Raw genomic sequence first — 16,313 nt, forward strand, 5'->3', positions numbered from 1 at the left:
CTCTGGGCAACCTGGGCCAGGGGCTCACCACCCTCACAGCAAAGAATTTCTTCCTTACATCTAACCTAGATCTCCCCTCTTTCAGTTTAAACCAGTTCCCCCTCGTCCCATGGCTCCCCTCCCTGCTCCAGAGTCCCTCCCCAGCTTTCCTGGAGCCCCTTCAGGGACTGGAAGGGGCTGGAAGGTCTCCCCGGAGCCTTCTCTTCTCCAGGCTGAACCCCCCCAGCTCTCCCAGCCTGTCCCCACAGCAGAGGGGCTCCAGCCCTCCCAGCATCTCTGTCGTTCTTATGCTGAGGCCCCAGAGCTGGAGGCAGCACTGCAGGGGGGGTTTCACCAGAGCAGGGTATGGCGGGATCAAGTGTCTGGGTCTGGCCTTTGCTGGGCCGTCCCTCCCCGGGGTGGGTGATGGGGGTGGGGGGGGGGGCTTCCCGGTGTCCTCGGGGGGGCTTCCCGGTGTCCTCGGGGGGGCTCCCCGGGCCGCTACCTGCGGGGCAGGCCCAGCTGAGGGGGGCGGCGCGGGGCACGCCGGGAGCTGTAGTCCCCCTGCCGCCGCCGCGCAGGGCATGCCGGGAGCTGTAGTCCGCAGCGCCCTCCCGCTTCTCCCCGGTGTTTCCCGGCAGCCCCCGCGGTTCCCCGTCGCTGATTGGGCGGTGGCGCGGTCCGGCGCATGCGCAGCGCGCGGCCGTGGGGAGGCCCGGGTCGGAGCCGCTTCCCTCAGCGCGGCGGCGGCACCGCACCGGCACCGGCACCGGCGAGGGGCCGCCCCCTCCTCCCACCCCCCTGCCCTCCCATGTACCGGGGAGCCGCCGGCTCCTGCGCGCTGATTGGCTGAGGAGAGAGGGGAGACCTGCGTCAGACCGCTGGCGCTGACGCCACGGGGGGTGCGTGCATGACGTCACTGCGGTGCTGGGCGGGGGGGCAGGCTGGGCATTGGCGGGGGCGGGGGGGGGGAGCGCCGGGCCGGGGGGTGCCAGGAGGGGAGGGCGGGTAGTCACCGGGGGGCACGGGGATACGGACCGGGAGGTGGGTGTTAATTAGGGGTGGGGTGAAAATAGTAATGGGGGGGGGCGCAGGAGAGGGGGCATTGGGGGGGTGTCAGTGCCAAGGGCAGGGGCTGCCGCGGAGCCCGTGTCGGGGGGGCGGGGTGAAGGCCGAGAGGGGGCCGGGGGGGGGGGTCGAGGGCCGAAAAGCGTCGGGGGATGTCGAGGGCCGAGGCAGGGGGGCAGCGGCCGCCCCCCGCCCGGGGCGTGGGGGCCTGGGGTGCTGCGGGGCCGGTTGTGGCCCGGCGGAGCCTCGGGAAACGGGCGGGAGTTGCGCTATTTACAGCAGCGGAGGCAAAAAAAGGAGCGCCCGAGGCTGTGGGGCAGGTGTGGGGCGTGCGGCGGGGCTGGCAGGCCCGGTGGGAGCGGGCACGGCCGCCAGCCCGTGCGTGGGTGGATGACACATGTGCTTGGCTGCCGCCGCCGCTAATTTTCTCTTGCCTTTTTCCTTCGTGAGCCCTGTCCTGGGCTGTTCTCCGAGGAAAAGCCGAGGTCCCTGTGTAACTGCTGCAAAACGGCAAGAAAAGCCGCTCTGCGCTTCGCTGGCAACAATCCCTTGCCTCTAGACCAGGAGCATCGGCTGCCTCCGCTCCCTAATTAGCGTCATTACTAGAGCAGAGGGTGCGGGAGGGAAGGGTGAGAACATACATACCCTGTGGAGGGAGAGAGGATGAGGAGAGAGGAGCCAGGATTTGGGCTCGGTCTGTTGGCGTTGGCTCATGGCGGTGCTGGTTAATCTTTTCGACGCTGAGCAGCAGCTCTGCCAGGGAGCTGTGGGCTCTCCTCAGCCACGCACGCGGTTTTAGTAAGTGTTGACCTTTCTTTTGAGGCTCTGGTCTCTGGATGCCCTGCCGCAGGGAGGGGGTTTCTCTGTCCGTGTGCACAGACCGCTCTGAAAATGAAATCCAACAGTAAAACACAGTGCGGACGAGGCGGGAGGACAGCCAGGGCTGGGAATGCTGTGCCCAGAGGGTTAGGAAAGCTGCGTGCTGTCTGTGAGACGGGAGGTGCTGCCTTGCCCGAGGAGGGGCTGCTTCCAGCTCTCCTCGCCTGGAGAGCAGTTGTCCTGACACAGAGACCTTTGTGGTGAGGTGCAAATCGAACACGAAATGATGCTTTCCTCAGCGCGGAGCTGTGGGTGGCAGCCTCTGCCGAGAACAGGTTCCTTCCCAGTCCACGTTGATGACTCCTAAAATCCTCCAAACTGCTATCATTTAAAATTAAGTGTAGTTGCTGTTTCTGTTTCTCTAGGGTTTGTCAAAACTGAGCGGGAAGAAAAGTCACCATGAAGAACCAAGGCGCGGAGACCAAAGCAGCCCCGCGGCCTGCTAACTCCTCCAAAATGAGCAGCGGGCTGGTGCTGGAGGGAGGCGACTCGCCAGAGGCCGTGGCACCCCTGGAAGGTGGGGGTCCCCGGGGCGAGGTGTGGGGAATGCGCGAGGGCAGGTTTCCAGCCTGGAGAGAGTCGGGCTGGTGTTTTCTGCGCATGAGGGTGAGCCGTTGTATCCAGCTCTTTTGGCCGGTATAAGAGCAGCTGTGATTTCCAGGTAGAAGCCCCTGGTTTCTTCCTATTTCTATGTGTGTGCAGCTGTAGTTACCGCTTCCTGACCGAAGCGTGGGGTTGATTCTCACCTGAAAACGATGGGTTGTTAATCATTGCTTAGGCCTTAAGTGTTCCTTAGAGAAAATGTGAGACAACTCTTTCCTTGGGACAGCGTTGAGTGACCTGCCCCGTTACTGGCGCTTCATAAAAATAACTCTGGAAGACGAAAGCCAGGTCTAATCGAGTAGGCGTTTGGTTAAAATTAACCCTGCCTTGTATTCTGGTGCCTAGTAAATGCGATGTAGGAAACGCACAGCCAGTAGAGTTAGCTTAATGACGAGCTGCTGCGATTCTCTCATTTGGAGAAGCTTTGGAAGCAAAGCGTACCGAAGGATGTGCTGCCTGCTCTTTCCCCAAGCGTCTGCTGTTGGGGACAAGACACCTTTGATCTGAGGCTGTACAGCTGCTCTCGTGTGTGAGGAGAGAGGCTAACCCAGGTTTAAAAATCTATTGTAATGTAAAAAAGCCTGGCTCTGGGGATATTAGCAGGCAGTTCCTATGAGGGAAAGCTCATGCACAACCTGCTTTCGTTAAAGGATGGTGGGGAGGGGGGGCAATTTTTGCTCTTGACAGATGTCAGGGGCTTGGTCATGCTCTCGTGATCAAAAGAGAGGCTGTTAGGAATGCACCTCCATTGTCAGGGCAGCTGGCTGGAGACGCGGCCAGAACAAAGCAGCTTATGTTGCTGGAAGTTTAGCCGGCCCCTGGGTGCAGTGGGGTGCTCGGGAATCCTTCCCTTTGCCGTGTGCTTAGGGAGGCCAGAGAATAGACGGTGTGGGGGAAGTCTCATGCTTTTGTCTCCCACAGCTCCTCTTGCACAGGAGGACACCAAGTCCTCCCGGCCTGCCGTGCGTGACGTCTCCGAAGAGCTAAGCAGACAGCTTGAGGACATCTTGAACACATACTGTGTGGATGCCAGCCAGGAGGGTCCAGGCGAGGACGGCGGGCAGAGTGAGCCTGTGGAGCCAGAAGAAGCTGAGAAGTGTCGTAGCGAGTCCCCGAGGAACGGTGACCAGGAGACGGGCGGCCCCGAGATGAACGGGGAGAAGGAAACCACGAAGGGGACCGAAGAGTTTCGACCTGGCGAGGAGTGTGGAGAGCGCGATCAGAAGAAGGCTCAGGAAAAGAAGAAAGCCAAGGGCCTAGGTAAGAGGTTCCCTGCTCTGGTTGTGCCGCCAGCCTGAGAACTTCAGTGCCGACATTGATTTTAGACTGCACTAATTGCCCTTGGTGAAATGAGCGCCTTGGGTGCCTGATGTGCAGCGGTATTTGGAAACGATACGGCGTCTTGTTTTGTGGTATGCGAGGAAACGTCCCGAGTGCTGCAAAGGCGCTGAGTGCCCCTGGGTGCTGCTGCAGCCTCTGAATTCAGTGGATTTCTCGTCTGCTGGACACAACTCTCTCAGCCAGCCCAGTGGTGGTTTCCTGCTGCGAAAACCAGGTCTCTCCCCAGCTGCTTCAATTGTTCACCCACTGTATGTGGTGAAATCTGTGGGGCAGAGCCCTGAGAAGGCACCGGAGATGGTAACTCTGGCCCAGGGCAGGCACGGCTGCGAGACCTGGTTTGTCTCTCCTGTCTGCGCCCTTATGTGCCAGAACTCTGTCGTGTAAGGGGTTTTGTTTTATTTATTTATTTATTTCAATTCTGCGCCTCATTCCAGGTAAAGAAATCACTTTGCTGATGCAGACACTGAACACCCTGAGCACGCCAGAGGAGAAACTAGCCGCACTGTGCAAGAAATACGCTGAGCTGGTGAGTGCTCGTTTCTGCGTTCCAGGCTCTGGGGCTGGGGGAGGACACTGCAGCAGCGAGCGCGGGAGCTGCCCGAGGAGGCGGGAGATGGCTGTAGATTTTTTTTCTTGATGTCAGGAGGGACAGTCCAGGAACACGGGTGTAGCTTTGCAGTGTATGTTCTGGGATCTCTGCAGTGCTGGATATCCAAGTATCAGAGGACAGGCAACCCTTGGTCAAACCAGGCGTTGTCGTTTGCAGAAGTGTAAGCATGGACAGGAGTATTTTTGGCAAATCTGCATCTAAGAGGACTTCAGATCTGTTTTCTCTCTGCCTCTCTAATGTGGAAGCCGCATCCTGTCCCAGGAGTTTACTGTGGCCAGGTCTGTTCTGCTGAGCCTGCGTGTCCCGGTCTCTCTGCAGGCAGGGCTGAGCTGCGAGTTGGCAGGCCCAGCTGTGACCGAGGACCGCGTGGATACGTCTCCTGTCTGCACCACTCAGTCGCTGCATTTCTGATGATAATTTCCTAGCAAGAAATGCGTGGTTGGCAGAGTCCTCGTAGTGCGATGTGTGGCTACGTTCAGCCGTACAACACACCCAAAGTCCGATGTCGCATTTAACCAGAGCTGGGCATGGGTCTGGTTCTGTGCATGGATGTGGTACAAAGGAGAGGTGTGGGGCTGTCTGCGCGTGTCCGCAGTGGACATGTTCAGGTTTTCCCTGTGCTCGGAGGTCTGCCCATTTGAGCAACACGTGCACGGAGGTGCTGGATGAATGTGCAAGTCTTTCAGATTCCAGCAGGACACGAATTCAGGAAGGAGAAAGGCCTGGTCCAGGGGACCTTGGGCTCTGCTCAGATGTGGCATCTTGTGCATTATAAAGCTCTTGTCCTCCTCTCGGAGCACAGAGAGCACTTCTTTGATCCCCATGTTCTCTCACAGGGACACAGCGTGTTGTCCTGGTGAGTTTTGCTGCATCTGTGCCCTTTACTCCCCTGTCCTAGCTGGAAGAGCACCGTAACTCCCAGAAACAGATGAAGATCTTGCAGAAGAAGCAGACGCAGCTGGTGCAAGAGAAGGACCACCTGCAGAGCGAGCACAGCAAGGCCATCCTGGCCCGCAGCAAGCTGGAGAGCCTGTGCCGCGAGCTGCAGAGACACAACCGCACCCTCAAGGCAAGTGCCTCCTGGGCACTATTCCAGGAGCTGCTTCATCCCAAGCGCTTGGATCACTTGCTGTGAGACGTTTTGGCAAACTTACCTTCACCAATGACTGCCCACAGCCTACCGTCTGGGGCAGTGCTTTAATTTTGCTCTTAAGCCATCATTATCCATAGCGCCTGAGTGTTATTTCAGGGTATATTCACGGGAGAAAGGGAGGGGAAAGGCCCAAAGTCCCTTCCTGATTGCTATAAGCGTTAGCTAGAGGCTGGGCGGGTTCAGAGCATCACAGTTTGGGCAGTTTGGTCACCACCCTGCCCAGCACAGAGGCTGACGTGTCCCTGCTGTCTCTGCCTTCCTCGCGCAGGAGGAGGGTGTCCAGCGTACGCGGGAGGAAGAGGAGAAGCGGAGGGAGGTGACATCCCACTTCCAGGTGACGCTGAATGACATCCAGCTGCAGATGGAGCAGCACAACGAGAGGAACTCCAAGCTGCGTCAGGAGAACATGGAGCTGGCGGAGCGGCTCAAGAAGCTCATCGAGCAGTACGAGCTGCGGGAGGAGGTGGGTCAGGGCGGGAGACCTGGTGTAGGGCTGCTCTGGTACATCCCTTCTGCCCAGTGAAGCGTGTTTCTGCTGCCAGAGGGGAGAAGGGGCCTCTGGGATCTTCCCTTGGGGTCGTTGCCTGGGCAGCAAGGACTGGGCCGGGCATGTCAGTGACTGGTGGTGTTCCCTTGGCAGCACATCGACAAGGTGTTCAAACACAAGGACCTGCAGCAGCAGCTGGTGGACGCCAAGCTCCAGCAGGCGCAGGAAATGCTGAAGGAGGCAGAGGAGAAACACCAGCGGGAGAAGGACTTTGTAAGTCTTACAGTGATTCTCTAATGGTTGCGAGCACTTTGCTTTTTGCCTTGTCCCTCTGTGGGGGCTGGCTGCTCTTGGATCCCAACAGCAGAGCCCAAATTGGATCAGGCCGTCCCAGGCCTGCTGCGTGCCCAGCGGTGACCACTCCTTCAGGAGCAAGGCTGGAGCCCTGCTCTGCTCTTTGTGTTTCTCCCAGCCCGCTCCCGTCTCCAGGCCAAGTGCCTGCAGGGGCATGCTGAGAGCCTTCCCCGGTGGCAGCCGGGTAACTGCTTTTGCTCTTCCCTAGCTGCTGAAGGAAGCTGTGGAATCGCAGAGGATGTGTGAGCTGATGAAGCAGCAGGAGACCCATCTCAAGCAGCAGGTGAGTAACTCAGTCTGTGTGCTCAGCCTGGTTATTTGGTTTGGTTTTCCTTCCTCCCTCAGCAGGGAACAGCCCAGAGTTCCTTAATCTGTAAAACGGAGGGGCAGGATTTCTGCTGGGTTTGGTGTTGGTGAGCCTGTGTCAGCACGGTGAGAGCTGAGGCTTCCTTCAGCAATTCCACCTTCTGGGAGGAAGGGGCCTTGGTTTTTACCAGCGCGTTTCCCAGTGCTGGGAGCAGTTGTGTGGTCATACCTTGCTGAATCAGACCCAGCAAGTGCCTCCTGCCGAGGCCAGATGTTTGCAGAACACAACGGTCTCTGAGGACGTTTCCCTCACAAAGAATTTTTCCACATTCCCTGGTACCTATGTTTGGCAGAGCAGCTCCGTGCTGCCCGTTTGTTTGTCATAAAGTCCAGTCACAAGATAACTAGCTCAGTTCTTGGCCGACCTCCCCCCTCTCCTGGGGAAGGCTGTCGGGAGGTGCCGTGGTGAGGAGCTGTAACCTTGTCTCTCCCCGCAGCTGGCTCTCTACACAGAGAAGTTTGAAGAATTCCAGAACACCCTTTCCAAAAGCAGTGAAGTGTTCACGACGTTTAAACAGGAGATGGAGAAGGTGGGTAACACTTCTGCTGCCCAGCAGCGCTTGTGTGGGCTGGAGGCGCTGCCTGCCTGTCTCTCCCCGATGCTTCTGCGAGCTGGAAAAGCCGCAGCTCTGTAGTTTTGTTTAGTTTTGCTGGTATTAAAATCAGCCACGAGCTGGCTGCTCATAGAAGATTGGTACTGTCCCTGCACGGTGACTTCTGTGTCCCCTCTCAGCACCACCCCTGTCTCTGGTTTGTTGTTGCCTGGTCAGTGTTTCCCTCTGGTGCAGCAGCGACACGAGGAGACGTTTCCCACCTCGCTGTCTGCACTGGGAAAGTGGGTGCCCGTTTGAGGACACGTGAGATGTAACTGGCTGCAGCGGCTCTGCCTGTGGCTTATTTGTTCCCTTTTTGACACTGATTCTGTAGATGACTAAGAAAATCAAGAAGCTGGAGAAAGAGACCACTATGTATCGCTCGCGCTGGGAGAGCAGCAACAAGGCTCTCTTGGAAATGGCTGAGGAGGTGAGGAGGCTCTGGCTGTGCTCTGCGGGGGCGGGCGGCTGGTGACCTGCTGTGTGGCGTTGGGCTGGCGCCGAGGCAGCTCCTGTCTTACTGCGGGCAGGCTGGGTACAGGGTGGTGTTTTTCCCTTCAGCTTGATTTCCTTCCCTGTACGTGATGGCCTGAGCCCTCTGCTGCGTGGCAGAAGTGCTGGTTAATTAGTGCAGAGGTGCGTGAAGAAGTCAGTCTCAGCGGCATTTGGCCTCTGTGGGGGCAGCGGAAGAAAGAAGCAGTGACAATAGCATCGGGTCCTTTGAATGCCACGTTTGCTTGGTCACAAGTGTTTTCCCTTTGAGGTTTCATCTCTCCCTGTTTCTGCCTGTCTGTCCCCAGCATGGTAGAGTCTGAACTGCCTCTCTATTTGCAGAAAACCCTTCGGGACAAAGAGTTAGAGGGGCTTCAGGTGAAAATCCAGCGCTTGGAGAAACTGTGCCGAGCCCTTCAAACGGAGCGCAACGACCTCAATAAGAAGGTGCAAGACCTGTGTGCCCACGCGCCCCGGGCAGACGCAGACCTGTTGGAGCCTTTGAAGGACCCGTCTCGGGACGGCTCAGAGGCGGCGGCGGGAGGTGCTCCAGCAGAGCAGCGCCTGGCCGAGGATTGCCTTCACTCAGGAAAGCCGATGCACAACACGGATCCTGCGGAGAGCCTGGGAGAACTGAGCATAGGAGCCTTGGGGCAGAGTGGGACTGAGGAAGGCACTCAGGGCTCTGACTGAGCCCGTCGTGCGGTAGGCAGAGGTGGGGCGAGGGAGGGTAACGTGAATGTTTCCGTAGACTCGAGCTGATGCCCCTCTCCTGGTCCTTGGACAGGCGTGAGAGGACAGCCCTCCTGCGGATTTGAGATTTCCTAGCTTAGTTTTGGAGGGTTTTTAAAATTTTTATATATATATATATATATGATATATATATGATATGTGCAGGGCAACGTACACTTTATATATGGATATACATGAAAACTAGAATGACCCACCTCCCTGCGTGCGCGTGAATAACTAATATATGGAGACTCAACTGATCGGCCCGTTCACTAGAAGACCGTGTCATTGGCAGGCTGCGGCTCCCCGAAAACGGAGCGCAGCTGAGGAAAAGCGGGTGCGTGGATCTGCCCTGGCACACGGCGCTGGGACAGCTGGGTGCGTCGCCGCCTCCACCTTCACAGTGACTCTCGCATTGAGTGAAAGCAAACGAGCTGAGCAGCGGAGAACCAAAGTGTTTCCCAGCGCTGGATTCTCCCTCCCTCCTCTGCATCAGGCAGGAGCGAGCTCCCGGCCTTGCTCTTGTTTCCTCATGTCCTGGCTGACATCTCGCTCGTGTGTGAGCTGTGCGAATGAGGGGTGAAAACCCCTCCTCTGTGGTTGTCGTGTATTGAACAGGGACAAAAAGAAGCAGAGAAACAGGGGGTGCCCGGTTCAGCCAGTCCTCCCGCGGGGCCTCTGCTCTTCCCAGGACCTGCCAATGTCTCAATAGCCTTATGATTCACAGTTGCCTCTTTGCTATACGCACATGTGCACAAGTGTATTAAACAGTTAATCCAAAGGTCTCATTCCCAAGTGTTTTGCACAAGCGCGTGTGATCAGTTGTGCAAGGGGATGGGGAGGCTCCCCCTGAGCCCCTCTGCCCCCACGTCGGGACCTCCCCGGCCCATCCCCCGGTGCCGAGCGGGTCGTCTCCGAGGCGTCCACGGAGCTGGGGCTCCAGGAGGGTAAAACCTGTGTCTGCTCCACGACCTGCTGCTTGTGCCGCATCACTGGGACCAGCGCGAGGACCGTGCTGTGGGCTGGTCCCTTCCACCCCCTGTGGGCCCTCCAGCCCGGCCGCGCTGGTGCTGTCGCAGCCCCCCTCTCTCCTTTGCCTCTCCGCTTTCTCAGAAGAGCGTCCCAAGTGCCGCTGTGTCTGGGAGGGTCCCTGCGGCCTCTGCTGCAGGGTGAAGCGCTCGCCCGAAGGACCCTGTCGTGCTGGGAGGGTGTTTATGCACAGACGCGGGCTCTGCTGGCGCTTGGGCGATTTCTCCATAGTTTCTCAAGACTCTCTTTTCACTCTTCTTTTGGGAGATCTTTACTTGCTTGGAAACCTCCTTGCTGCAGCTTCTCTTCACGACAGACTTTATTTTCAGCATTGCCTCCCTTTTGCTTGAAGCTGAAGCGAGCCGGCCGGAGCCGTTCCTCGCAGTGGATGTGTTCAGCGCAACAGCTTTGGTTTCTCTTCCAGCAGTGCAGCTGCTCTTGCTTCTTTTCTCCGCCATTGTACGGTGCCATCGCGAAGGACCTGCCTCGCTGCCAGGGGAGCTGCCTCTGCGTCCCCCTTCCCTCCGTGGGCGGTGGCTGTCTGCAGCAGAGACGGGGTCTAAGGAGTCTCCGCAGTGCCACAGTCTCGAACATCCACTGGGATGTTTCCCGGAGCTGAGCGTAGCTTTGTCGTGCAGCCCCTCGCTGTCAGCGTTGCTTCCTCCTGCACAGGGATGTGTTTGCCTCCGGCAGCAGCCCCCGAGGAAGCGAATGTCGCCCTGGCCTGGTGGGAGCACCCCGTTCCCAGCAGCTGGGTTGAGCGAGGGCTGCAGCTGGGCTCTGGACTTCTCTTCCGCTCTTTCAGTACAAGACAAACCTCTTAGAAAGTCACAAAACCTCCTTTTTTTGTTTTTTTTTTTTGTTTTTTTTGCCCTTTCCCTGTTACAGTACAGATAACCTCTGCGGGGACTATTGTATGTATCTTCGTATCCAATAGAAATGCACCCAACCTCGCTGCTGCCGCCTCTTGTTTCTCATTCCTTCAGCCGTGGGCTGCGTCCGACCCCCCTGCCCTGTGGGGCCGGGCACTGCTGGTGTTAAACCCCCCAACTGGCCAGTCCCTGGCATCCAGAATGTCTAAGATTTGGCTTAAAGTCCTGCAAGGATGTAAATAAGAAGCTGCGTTCAGTTCTGCGTACGCCGGGGGACGGGACTGTCCTTAATCTCGCCCCTGCGGGAGGCTCCTTCCTGCGGTGATGGATCCTGCGGTCACACGAGTCCCGTGACGCCGGAGGGACGTGGGGTAAATCCCGGCGGGATGGGGGGCTGGAGGGGTGGCCGGCGGGGGCTCGGGGCCGGATCCTGCCCTCTCCCCACGCCAGCACGAAGCTGACGCTGGTGCCATGGTTGGGGCCAGGCCCCGTCATCCTGCGCGTCGCTGGGGCAGCTGGTGTCCGGCAGTGCCACCGCCCTGGGGACAGGCCGGAGGAAGTTCCCTTTCCCTTTAAATGCAAATCCCGGCCCCAGGGCTAGGACGGGTGTCCGGTGGGCTCGGGGGACACGGCCGGGCCGGCCACCGCAGGCTGGACGGGGCCTCACGCAGGTCAGTTCCCCCCCGCTGCGGCCGGAGGCTGCGGACAAAGGGGCTCCCGCAGCTGCGGAGGTCCCCGGGGGTGACTGTCCCCCCACGTCTGTGCCCCTGAGGGCAGCCGGGGTCGCTGGGCCCCGGGGCACGCGTGGCCAAAATCCTCTTTTCTGCAGCGCTGGGGAAGACGCTGAGGCCAGGCCGGTGGCTCCCAGCCGCGCGTCAGGCCCCGGCTTTGCTCCGCGCCGCCATGCTCCAGCGCAGACGACAGGATAACGCAGCGTGAGCCCGGCCGCTGGCGCCCAGGGAAAGAGGTTCCCAGCTCCGGCCTCAGCCTTCCCGCCGCCGCCACCTCCCCGCCAGGGGACCCCGATCCTCCCCGGGGACGAGAGGCCCCGCGCAGGGAAGGGGCCACCAAGAGCTGTGTCCATCCGGTGTCCCCGCGCCCATCGGGATGGAGGACTGGAGGAAGAAGCGGAGCCCCAAAGCCTGCCTGGCCCAGCCGGCGCCCCCCGTGGCCCCGCGGCCGCTGCCCCCCAGCAAGAGCACGTCCTTCGCGCTGCCGCTGCCCACCCTGCCCTCGCCCAGGCAGCGTGCCCGGCTCAGGCGGTCAGTGGCGGCTCGGGGGTGACGCCGGACCCTCCGGTGCGGGGTCCCTGCGATGCCAGCCTCTCCGTTCCCCCCGTGCAGGGCAAGCAAGGAGCGGGTGCGGGCGGGTGGCGCGGGGGCGGCGCGGGGGGCCCCGCTGCAGCACAGCTTCCTCACCGATGTGTCGGACGTCTGTGAGATGGAGGGAGGGCTGCTCAGTCTCCTCAGTGACTTCCACTCGGGAAAGCTGCAGGCCTTCGGTGAGGGGCTGGGGGGGTCAGGGGGGTCTCGGGGGGCCGGGGCTGGCGGGCTGTGACAGCTTCTGGCCACGGGCGCAGGGAAGGAGTGCTCCTTTGAGCAGCTGGAGCACGTGCGGGAGATGCAGGAGAAGCTGGCGCGGCTGCACTTCGGCCTCGACGTCTGCGTGGAGGAGCTCCCCGAGGAGCAGAAGAAAGCGGTGGCCGACAGGAACCTGGACCAGCTGCTGGCGCACGTGAGTGTCACCCCCCTCGTCCCCTGCCCGGCCCTGCCGCCATGGCTGGCATCCCCGCCGGCCCCGGCCTCCCCGCCGGCGCCTCACCCTCAGCCTTTGCCTCCCGCAGCTGGAGGAGCTCAGCAGCTCCATGTATCCTGGGCCGGGGGTGGTGGTGGCACCGATGGCAGTGGTGGAGGCGATGGCAGTGATGGCGGCAGTGGTGACAGTGATGGCGATGGTGGTGGTGGTTGGTGCTGGTGATGGAGGTGGCAGTGATGGCAGTGGTGGTGGTGGCACTGGCGGTGGTTGGCAATGGAGGTGGTGGTGGTGGCACTGGCGGTGGTTGGCAATGGAGGTGGCAGTGGCGGTGGTGGTGGTTGGCGATGGAGGTGGTGGTGGTGGCAGTGGTTGGCGATGGAGGTGGCAGTGGCGGTGGTTGGCGGCGATGGAGGTGGTGGTGGTGGCAGTGGCGGCGGTTGGCGATGGAGGTGGCAGTGGTGGTGGTTGGTGGCGATGGAGGTGGTGGTGGTGGCAGTGGCGGTGGTTGGCAATGGAGGTGGCAGTGGCGGCGGTTGGCGATGGAGGTGGCAGTGGTGGTGGTTGGTGGCGATGGAGGTGGTGGTGGTGGCACTGGCGGTGGTTGGCAATGGAGGTGGCAGTGGCGGTGGTGGTGGTTGGCGATGGAGGTGGTGGTGGTGGCAGTGGTTGGCGATGGAGGTGGCAGTGGCGGCGGTTGGCGATGGAGGTGGCAGGGGTGGTGGTTGGTGGCGATGGAGGTGGTGGTGGTGGCACTGGCGGTGGTTGGCAATGGAGGTGGCAGTGGCGGTAGTGGTGGTTGGCGATGGAGGTGGCACTGGCGGTGGTTGGCAATGGAGGTGGCGGTGGTGGTGGTTGGCGGCGATGGAGGTGGCGGCGGCACTGATGGCGGTGGCAGGGGGACACCACTTTCCCTTGACCCGCGCTCAGACAGAAGCTGCACCTGGCCGAGAGCCCCGACCCCGAGGACGCCGCAGCCGGACCCTGACCCTGTGCCCGGCCCGGCAGGGGGGAGGCGGGTGGCCGCCAACAGGACCCCCCCGGGAGCCCCACAGCGGGGCCCCCCCGCGGAAGGGCCGAGGGAGGCGACAGCGGCCTCGCAGCGCCGTGACAGCGGCGCCCCCCCCGCCCCCGGCTCCCCCAGCCGCCATTTTGGTGGGACCCTCCGTGACGGGGGGCGGTGACGGGGGGGGCGGTGACGGGGGGGCGGGGCCCGGCGGCGCGGCCGGATGACGCCACCAGGCGGATGACGTCACCAGGCGGCGCCCCGCTGCCAAGGAGGCGGCGGCCATGGCAGCGGCGCTGGGGCCGCAGGCGGAGGCGGAGGGGTGGCGGCGGCTGCTCCGCGCCGTGACCCGCCTGCAGGTGGGAGCCAGCCCGGGACGGGGGGCTCGGTGGGGCGTCGGTGGGCGGGGGTCCGTGGGAGGAGGCGGTGGGGCCTGGCTGAGGGGGGAGGACATCCGTGGGGAAACACGGCAGAGGGGGCGTCCCCGTGGGGGAACGTGGCGGGGAGGAGCCGTGGAGGGGACACTCGCGGGGGAAGATGGCAGCAGGGAGGTTCCCGCGGGGAGGCGCGCCGTGGGGGGGTCCCTGTGGGGTGGACGCGGCTGGACGGGCCGCGAGGGAGAGGGGAGGGGGCTGCACAGCTGGGAGGGGCCCTTGGGCGTGCACAGCTGGATGGGGGTCCCGTGGGGGGACGGTGCCTCATTAAAACCTGCCTTGGCTCCAAACGTGGGACGTGTTTGCTCCTTGTGCGCCCGGCCGCGCCCCGGGGGGTGCGTGGGGAGGGGGCGGCGGGGGGGCTCTGGCCGGCTCCATCAGCGCCCCTGCCCCGTGCCCGCAGGCCTGTGTCAGGGGTTACCTGCTGCGGAAGCGGTTTCGGAGCCTGCGGGCAGAGTACGAGGAGGTGGTGCGGGAGATTGAAGGGGACCTGAGCCAGCTGGAGTGGAGGGGATGGATCCTGCCGCGGCCCGTGTTTGTCCCCGAGGTCCGTGTGTTGGGATGGTGGGGGCTTCTGTAGCCCCGGCTGAAGGGGGGGCAAAGCGGGTGGTGTGGCCTGGCCGACTGGGCAGATGATACTTTTGCAGTATAGTCCCAGGAACCAAATTAAAAACGATAATGACAGAGCCCCGGCCTGTAATTCTCCCAGACTTGTGCCCCTGCGACCCCGACTGGGGATTTCTTTCTCCAAGTGAAGCTCAGCCTCAAGTCAAACGCCCGACCTGCGCAGGTGTCTCCTGTGGGTCTTGTCCCCAGGCACCCACCTCACCCGGTGGTACTGAACGGCCGGACCCTCCTGTGGTGGCTGAGCGCCGCTCTCTAATAGTTTTACCATTTCTGGAAGGAAAGCCCTTTAAAATTTCACAATGGTTAAAACCAGACCACGTTGGTGTCGTGGCAGGAGTGCTGCTAACGGCAGATCTCTGGCTGGGACAGAGCCTGTACCAGAGCCACCGTTCAGATCTTTATATTTTCTTTTCAATATATATTTTCAATCTCTCACATGTTGCCCCTTTAGAAGCCAACGCAAGGGACGCGTACAGACCCGCAGGAGGCTGTACCGAGTGACGAGGCCAGCACAGAAAAACTGCAGGAGGAGCTGGACACCTCTGAACCTGAACGGGACTGGGGCTGCAGCACGGTAAAACCTACAGCCCAGCTGCAAAGCCAGAAAGAGCTGAGCTCCGTGGGTGAAGGCGATGGAGTGAGCCCCCCAAGTCCCGAGGCTGATGCTGATAAATGCACTGAAAAGGGGTGCAGCGCCCCAGCAGAGAGCGAGGAGTGGCAGAACGACAGTAACGCGTTCCCTGCGTGGGACAGCGGTGTCCTGGAGGCAGAGTCCCTCGAAGCCTGTCTGGGTAAGAGACGGGAGCCCATGCGCAGCGTGCACGCTCCTGCGTGGTCCGAGTGACCTGGTGGTGAGTGCTGGGGCACAGCAGGTCCTTAGAGAACCAAAACCTTGAGACTATCTTGGAGCGGTTAGAAGAACTCAGTGCGAGAGAGAGAGGAGGTGCAGTCTGAGTCTTTGTTCTAATAATAGGTTATTCTTCCATTTCTTTGCAGGAATTCCACTTGAGGAAATAAAGCAGCTTCCTCGAACTCGGTCTGGTCTCCAGTCCTACCGAAATCACTTGATCATGGAGCTGATGTGGTTGCAACAAGCTATTGTCAGCCGTAAAAATGTAAGGGCCTGACCCTGCCTCTTCCAACACAGTGGGTCAGACCAGTGCCTGTGGGCAGCCCGAGCGGTGCCGTCTGTGGTGGGACTGGGGTTGAACAGTGACGGTTCAGTTACCCGAGGACTGAACTGGATGGTGGCAGTACCCTTTTTTTTCCTTCTCTGGTGGGGGGAAAAAGAAAAAAAGGAATGATGAAGGAAAACAGGGGCTGTTTGGATCTGCTTGCAAGCTTTGCTCCTGTCCTGCTGCAGCGACGTTGATAATTCCTGTCTGTAGAACACAGCAGTGTGTACCTGGGCCCCCGCTGGCCTTGCGAGCTGCTGTTTGCTTTGCTTGAAAGGTGAGACTCGGGCATCTTCTGGCCAAACGCAATGATTTTGCTGGCTAATCTGTGAGGGCGGGTGCTTTCCTACTTCTAGGTCTCTGTGATTTAATCGTTAACACTTGGTTTTCTTTCTCCTGCAGTACTTGATGCTGAAGCAGAGGCTGGGGACTCCTGATGCATAGGAGGACATTCCTGAGCATGTGGGGCATTTGCATTGGCGTGGAGAAGCAGTGGAGCTGCAGCACCACAGTCGTGACACGACCTCAGGGACAGCAGCAGCTTGGGGGAACTCCAGCTCTGTGGGCTGACGTTTTCCACTTCAGGTGAATGTGGCAAGAAAGCCTTTTATTTCTTTTAAACATGAATATTTGATCAAAGCAGGGATTAAACATCACTGTGAAGCCAAGGAGGTGGTTGTGTGTCCTGGAGGGAGCCCCAGTGAGGCCTCCTTCCACGAGAACCCTATTTCTGTTGGCTGAGCTGGATGGTCCTAGGGGAA

The 16,313-nt window shown here is 60.5% G+C and overlaps 3 protein-coding genes across 7 annotated transcripts; all 3 read left to right on the forward strand.

The window, feature by feature from the left end:
* Positions 1-685: 685 nt before the first annotated feature.
* TXLNA (taxilin alpha) lies at positions 686-9,438 on the forward strand. 4 transcript variants are annotated; one of them, XM_054223803.1, is made up of 11 exons: positions 686-881; positions 2,292-2,443; positions 3,451-3,789; positions 4,305-4,396; positions 5,379-5,549; positions 5,902-6,096; positions 6,274-6,393; positions 6,683-6,757; positions 7,278-7,370; positions 7,768-7,863; positions 8,268-9,438. In XM_054223803.1, the coding sequence occupies exons 2-11, from the start codon at positions 2,326-2,328 to the stop codon at positions 8,616-8,618; spliced, it is 1,650 nt and encodes a 549-aa protein (XP_054079778.1). In that variant the 5' UTR covers positions 686-881; positions 2,292-2,325; the 3' UTR covers positions 8,619-9,438. The 4 variants fall into 4 exon arrangements, with proteins under 4 accessions (XP_054079778.1, XP_054079777.1, XP_054079780.1 ...); XM_054223802.1 differs by lacking the exon at positions 686-881 and adding an exon at positions 1,280-2,201; XM_054223805.1 differs by lacking the exon at positions 686-881 and adding an exon at positions 1,280-2,126.
* A 1,522-nt stretch (positions 9,439-10,960) lies between these two features.
* On the forward strand, positions 10,961-13,450 carry CCDC28B (coiled-coil domain containing 28B). Of its 2 annotated transcripts, XM_054223806.1 has the most exons (6): positions 10,965-11,229; positions 11,388-11,820; positions 11,902-12,059; positions 12,138-12,292; positions 12,402-12,424; positions 13,241-13,450. In XM_054223806.1, exons 2-6 carry the CDS (start codon positions 11,666-11,668, stop codon positions 13,296-13,298), a joined length of 549 nt encoding a protein of 182 aa, XP_054079781.1. In that variant the 5' UTR covers positions 10,965-11,229; positions 11,388-11,665; the 3' UTR covers positions 13,299-13,450. The 2 variants fall into 2 exon arrangements, with proteins under 2 accessions (XP_054079782.1, XP_054079781.1); XM_054223807.1 differs by lacking the exon at positions 12,402-12,424 and having other exon boundaries at positions 10,961-11,229; positions 13,245-13,450.
* Positions 13,451-13,520: 70 nt separating this feature from the next.
* Positions 13,521-16,137, forward strand: IQCC (IQ motif containing C). Its single transcript, XM_054223378.1, has 5 exons — positions 13,521-13,675; positions 14,154-14,297; positions 14,829-15,168; positions 15,374-15,492; positions 15,955-16,137. The coding sequence occupies exons 1-5, from the start codon at positions 13,601-13,603 to the stop codon at positions 15,994-15,996; spliced, it is 720 nt and encodes a 239-aa protein (XP_054079353.1). The 5' UTR covers positions 13,521-13,600; the 3' UTR covers positions 15,997-16,137.
* Positions 16,138-16,313: the final 176 nt, after the last annotated feature.

Source organism: Rissa tridactyla, chromosome 18 (genome assembly GCF_028500815.1).
Source record: "Rissa tridactyla isolate bRisTri1 chromosome 18, bRisTri1.patW.cur.20221130, whole genome shotgun sequence".
Lineage (NCBI taxonomy): Eukaryota > Metazoa > Chordata > Aves > Charadriiformes > Laridae > Rissa > Rissa tridactyla.